The sequence below is a fragment of the Zeus faber genome (genome assembly GCF_960531495.2).
Source record: "Zeus faber genome assembly, chromosome: 8".
NCBI lineage: Eukaryota > Metazoa > Chordata > Actinopteri > Zeiformes > Zeidae > Zeus > Zeus faber.
In genome coordinates this window covers 8,059,375-8,065,401 of record NC_137195.1, presented here as the reverse complement: position 1 = coordinate 8,065,401, position 6,027 = coordinate 8,059,375, and the positions used below count along the sequence as shown (strand labels likewise).

At 44.3% G+C, this 6,027-nt stretch overlaps 1 protein-coding gene across 1 annotated transcript; it reads left to right on the top strand.

Moving 5' to 3' along the window:
- Window positions 1-4,539, top strand: LOC307234199 (cysteine-rich venom protein pseudecin; the record flags this gene model as incomplete). Its single annotated transcript, XM_080005805.1, has 7 exons — window positions 1-19; window positions 413-513; window positions 1,507-1,597; window positions 1,960-2,102; window positions 3,068-3,156; window positions 4,102-4,184; window positions 4,400-4,539. The coding sequence occupies 7 exons, from the start codon at window positions 1-3 to the stop codon at window positions 4,537-4,539; spliced, it is 666 nt and encodes a 221-aa protein (XP_079861931.1).
- Window positions 4,540-6,027: the final 1,488 nt, after the last annotated feature.

Sequence of the window (6,027 nt, the reverse complement as noted above, 5' to 3'; positions counted from 1 at the left end):
ATGGTGTGTTCTCAGCCAGGTATGTACCTGCATCTCCTCACAATGAAGTCTTTATCCTTCAGCCTTGCCCGACTCAAAAATAAGGACTCAATGTCCCTATATTTACCTTTAAAGTGTGCCAATAACTCCCCGACAAATTATTGGATTTGTCACTTCGATGAATATGATTTGTTTTGTATTTCTGTTTCTTTTCATAATTATTTATTATTAACAGCCTTTCATTGCTTTTTATCACGATTGAACCGGTACAGATAAGGTATAGAGTCAACATACACTTTCTATTCCAAACATACGCTCCATTATGCAGTTAAGTCATCTCATTGGGAAGTGTTTGCATATCATTTCTTTCCAACAAATGTTCGCAAATGTTTGCGTGTGTGTACATTTTGTGTAAATGGACGTGTGTGTCTAGAGATCTGCACCCAGAACCCAGCGGTCCAGAGTCAGATCACTGCGACGCACAACGCCTTCAGAAGAGCGGTGGAGCCAACGGCAAAGGACATGTTGATCATGGTACAGCGACAGTGCGCCTTTGCCACACAGTCCCTCCACCTGCAGGACCTCATGAGTTTGCGTTAAAGGATAGGTTCGCCGTGTTTCAGCCCAGGCCTTATCGAAATGTCCGTCCTTATCTAAGTAATTTATAACTGCTCATTGCATAACCGTGCTTACCGCCCTGCTGCAGCTTCTCACTGTTCTTTAAGTGGAAATCCAAACAAAATTTTTGTAATTGTCTTTTGACTTTGTAAACAGCCATTATAATTCATGCATCTCCTCTCTATGCTATATTTCCATTGTTTGGTGGCCAGGTTCGCCTTTCATGGCAGGATGGACTGATCGGGTTCACACATAAGTCAAAGGCAGCCACAGAACCTAGTTGTGGTCAGTCAACTGTCGATATGGATGAACATTCACAAAAAAGAAGAGCACGCTTGGATGAAAAAATATCCCCAATTTCCCACCAAGTGACCAAGAACAAAAATAATCAATCAACGAAAAAAAAGAATCACATTTATATAGTCATGTGTCATAGTGTATTTTAACATGTATTGCATAACTAATATCACATTTTCTTTAAAACTATAGTTTGCAATTGCTGCGGTAAACACAGAGCGTAATGTTGTGAAAGTAGGTATGCGGTGCGGGGTTGGTGTGGTTCGAGCAACCACACCTGACCTGGATTGAGTAGAACGGGTCAGGGTGGCTGCATACCTGTTGCTCGTTGGTTGGTCTCACGAGCAACAGGTTAAAACCCCCATCCCCGCACACACTCAAGAGATGAGCCCTGTCATGACACATGTCTACCTGCTCCTGGCTAATTCCAACTGGCCAACTCTCTACAATAAACTGGCCTCGGTGCCAGAGGGCCCTGAAAACAGCACTTGGGTGGCGGCTGGTATGGGGAACTGCCACAAGGTTATTACACGAGATGTTAGCGATAACATGAGGTGTTATCTCACGTATGACGAATGCGTTTATTTGTTCACAAACTCTTGTCCTTCGTAGAACTGGAATGACGAGGTTGCAGATAACGCTCAGGCCTGGGTCGACCAATGCATCCTGGCTCATGGACCTCCCCATACCCGAGCGCTCGGAGGTAGCCCATACCGCCCCGCAGACACCTCGCGAAAACCGCGATCGGGAACTATTCGATCGTTTCCTTGTCCCAATTTTCTGGCTATTGTCAGCTACACGGCTGCACGCCGGTGTGTTATGACCTTGGACTGCGACTGTTGGCGTGAACTTTATCTTATCCCTCATCTTAATGCCTTCTTTAACTAACAAATTTAACACAGGAGGTATGTGTTATCTTCCGGGAGTTTACCATCATCGGGCCTTTTCACTGAACCCGCAGGATATTCAATCCGAATAACTTAACCCTGGCAGTATAAAAATCTCACTCACAGAAAGGGAGAGAGATTAATCAAACGTTCACCTTGTGTGTTTTTGAAAACGCAGGCTATGAAATGGGAGAAAATCTGTTCTATTCGAGTAAGGTTGTGCCCTGGGATGCGGTCATCACAGCCTGGCACAATGAGGTGGAGAACTACCAGTATCCCAGAGGGTCCAAGAACGGCGAGCTCATCGGCCACTACACACAGGTAGCATACCAGACATGTTTTAATTATTGCCATTTTATTTGCATAATCAAAACACTGAATTAACAACAGGGGATGCAGTGTTCTCATTGAGGTAGGAACATTTATCTCATGATATCATGATATCTTGACCAAGTCCAGTAAGTACAATAAAATCTGAGACATGCATTTCCTGAGAACAAACGCTCCGCAGACCAGTTGTGTTTTTATTTTCCCTGTGACACTAAATGACCGGGTCTGCTTGTACGCCAGCCGGTCGCACAAAGGCATGGATTAAAAAATAAATATGGAAACAACTAAAACTAAAAGATTTTCAACAAGTGCTCGAGGGAGGACTTCTTGGAATTGTTGCATGAGAGCGAGCTCCAGCTGTTTCGAGCGGTTGAAAATGACAATATATATATGCTCAGAAAGGCGATATCTTGTGTATGGAAAAAAAAGGAATATACTGTCATGGCTTCATTAGTATGTAAAAATATAAAAGCCAGCGTGCCCAGGGGACCAAGCCCAGCAAATGCACCAGTGTTTATAGGGCGTGGCTGAATTGTCAGGTGATGACCAGATGACTGTTTTCCATATTCGCATAGCCTAAAGCTTTAGGAGATTGTTGATTGTCTGCGTAACAATAAACTGTACATTGACCTGTCCGAAAAGGCTATCAGTGATTCATTCTTTTTTTTTTTTTTGTATCTTTGTGTTCCATGATTCCCACCACAACAAAATAAACAAAAACGTATCAAATTACCAATAACAGCAACATAGCTGCAATGCCAGTCATGTGCATTTAAAGGATGAGCAATTTCACTGACGTCTCCGTTTCACTTCTCAATCCTGAAGTGGGACCGCGCCCAATTTATTTCTCAGCCTGGAGCTAAACTGTTATTCTCACAAGCAACATGATGTATAGTATAATGTTTCCACAGATCAATATATCCATGATTTCTAAACCATCGTTGTCCTGACTCCAGGTGGTGTGGAACGGCTCTTACAGGGTCGGCTGTGGGGTGAAGCTGTGCCCCAACGACATCTATTTCTACGGCTGCCAATACTACCGAGCGTACGTTTCCTCCTCAGTTCCATCTGTCTGTCTGTCTGTCTGTCTGTCTGTCTGCCTGTCTGTCTGTCTGACCAAAACTTTCATGATCCATGTCTCAGTATTGATGCCTGTGAGACAAACACGAAAGGTCAAATAATGAGTGGTATTAGAGGAGGAATAGCGGTAGAGTGGAGTAGAGGGATGTAGGGTGGAGCAGATGTAGGGTAGATGTAGAGGTAGAGTATAGGGAGGTAGAGTAGAGGCAGAGTAGAAGGGGGTAGATATGGTAGAGTAAAGGTAGAGTATAATAGAGGTAGAGTATAGGGGGGTGGGGTAGAGATAGATTAAAGTAGAGGCAGAGTAGATGTAGAGGTGGCGTAGAAGCAGAGTAGATGTAGAGTAGAGGGTGGTAGAGGTAGATTAAAGTAGAGGCAGAGCAGAGTGGGAGAGGATGGCATAGTGTAGAGGTGGAGTAGAGGGAGGTGCCATAGCGATAGAGTTAGAGTAGAGGTGGAGTAGAAAGAGGTGGCATAGGGATAGAGTTAGAGTAGAGGAAGAGTAGATGGAGGTAGGGTAGAGGTAGAGGCGGAGTAGAGGGAGGTAGGGAAGAGGGAGGTGGGGTTGGGGGAGGTAGGGTGGAGGTGAGGAATTTAGGGTAGAGTTAGAGTCCAGGTGGAGTAAAGGGAGGTGGGGTAGAGGGAGCTTGAGGGGAGGTAGGGTGGAGGTAGAATACCGTAGAGGGAGGTATGGCAGAGGTTTGGTCGAGGGAGGTAGGGTCAAAGTGAAGTAGAGGGAGGTATGTGGAGGAGAGGGAGGTAAGGTAGAGGTGGAGGAGAGGGAGGTGGAGGGTGGAGTAATCGCCATCCTATCGATGTAAAAAATATGAGTCTGGTGAGAACGAACGGCCTGGTTTTTCGGCCGCCAGACCAACAAGACAATGACCGTCAAGCCTATTTTGCCCTCTAGGGGGAACTTCAAGGGCGTGGCACCGTACGCGGCCGGACCCTCCTGCGCCGCGTGTCCCAATCACTGTGACGATAAACTCTGCAGTAAGTATCACGTTGTGGGAAATGGAACAGAAGCGCCGCACGGTCAGAGCTCTCCAGGCTTGAGGTCCGGGACGCTCACTGTTAGTCCACAAAGGGCGAATTCCCCTCAAACCCGTTTGACCAGAACCCTCCGCCCAAAGCGTCGCCTCCTGAAAGGTTCCCGCCTGCGAGTGGAATTCTCATCATTTTTCTGTCTTTTTTTTTTTTTCTTTCAGCGAACCCTTGCCCCTACATCAACAGGTACCTCAACTGTCCACAGTTAAAAGAACAGGCGGGGTGCACCAACCCCCTGGTCAGCAGCTGGTGTCCCGCCGCCTGCCAGTGCCACGACGAAATCATCCCCATATACAGATAATGAGCGTCCTGCCATCACCTCGCACCGCTGGGAACACCCGGTGCTTGCCGCCCTCCGCGCCAAGGTGCTTGATCTTTTGTTATTCAATGACCGGGGCTTCTCAAAACCGCTCCACGTCATGACCTTCCAAATAAACACACGCCTAATCGACAAATGAGATTTGAGCCAAGGGAGCCCACCGCTTGAAGGTTTTTATTTTATTTTGGTGTCAACACTCCACGTGAATCCATCTAATTTTCCCAGACTGTGCTATCCGTGTGGATTGAGACATTCAGACGTTTCAACAGACTAACTCATTCTTCTCACCGGGCATGGGAGACTTTGCAATTTTAGGGAATCTTGATTCTCCGAGGGGTATCCGGTGCTGACGTTATTATTGTCATTATTATTTTCTTTTGTTGCAAAAACCACATATGAGGTAGTACTGCTTACATAGCGATATTTCAAAATGGTGTTATAACTACGCTCAATCCTCAGCAATAACTTTTACTGTAAACACAACAATGCCTCACAATCTACAGTACAACCTCATTACAGGGTATGGGATTATTATTATTATTATTATTATTATAATTTATTTCAATAACATCTACAAATATTATCAATATTTTATTATACGTTTCTTTGGGAAGCATCACTTCCAGCTTGTATTGCTTTCCCGTCAAATAAAGATTGGAATTAAACTATTTTTTATTTTTGCCGTAAAATGCAACCTGAATATAAATAACTTTATAACATTCATATGCCGCATGTTTTCTTCCTTCATTGTGCCGCTTTGGTGATTGAAATGTCACCGAAAAAGTAAACCATGATAAATGGCAACCCAGATTGCTGCAGCAAAAGTCAGTAACCCATGGCCATCAGTAGATGGCTCTATAGTATAATATATTGGGAGTGGAAGGAAGCCATTTCAGCGTTCTGCACGAAGATTTTTTAAATCCAATGCAGTGGATGTGGAAATGCTTTTTCTCTGACTGAGTGGCTGCCTTGCGATTCTTATTCTAGAATTGTGTATGCTGATTTCCAATCTAAAAAGCACGCACGCACACACACACACACACACACACACACACACACACACACACACACACACACACACACAGTGGGGGAAAACAGACAAAGGCAAATGAAGAGAGAATTTAGGGCAGTTGTATGAATTGCAAAAGGCATATGAGAGCTGAGGCCCATTGGAAGAATCACCTTTGACTTTCAAACGTGTAAAGAAGGAATGGATTTACTGGAGACCTGGAGCTTCTCTCCATGCGTTCAGGCCAAAAGGTAAATAGAAACACTGAGGGTAGTAGTTATTCTGAAGGGGTCAAGAACTTTTTACTGAAAAATACAGATTTGCCACAGATTTTTTTTATTTTCTTATTAATATACAATTTCATTTTTTAATTTGTCCTTGTAAAGATAGTCAGCATGTCATAGGTATAGATTCATACTTACATGGTGCGTGACAATACAACGTGATACAAATAGAAAAAC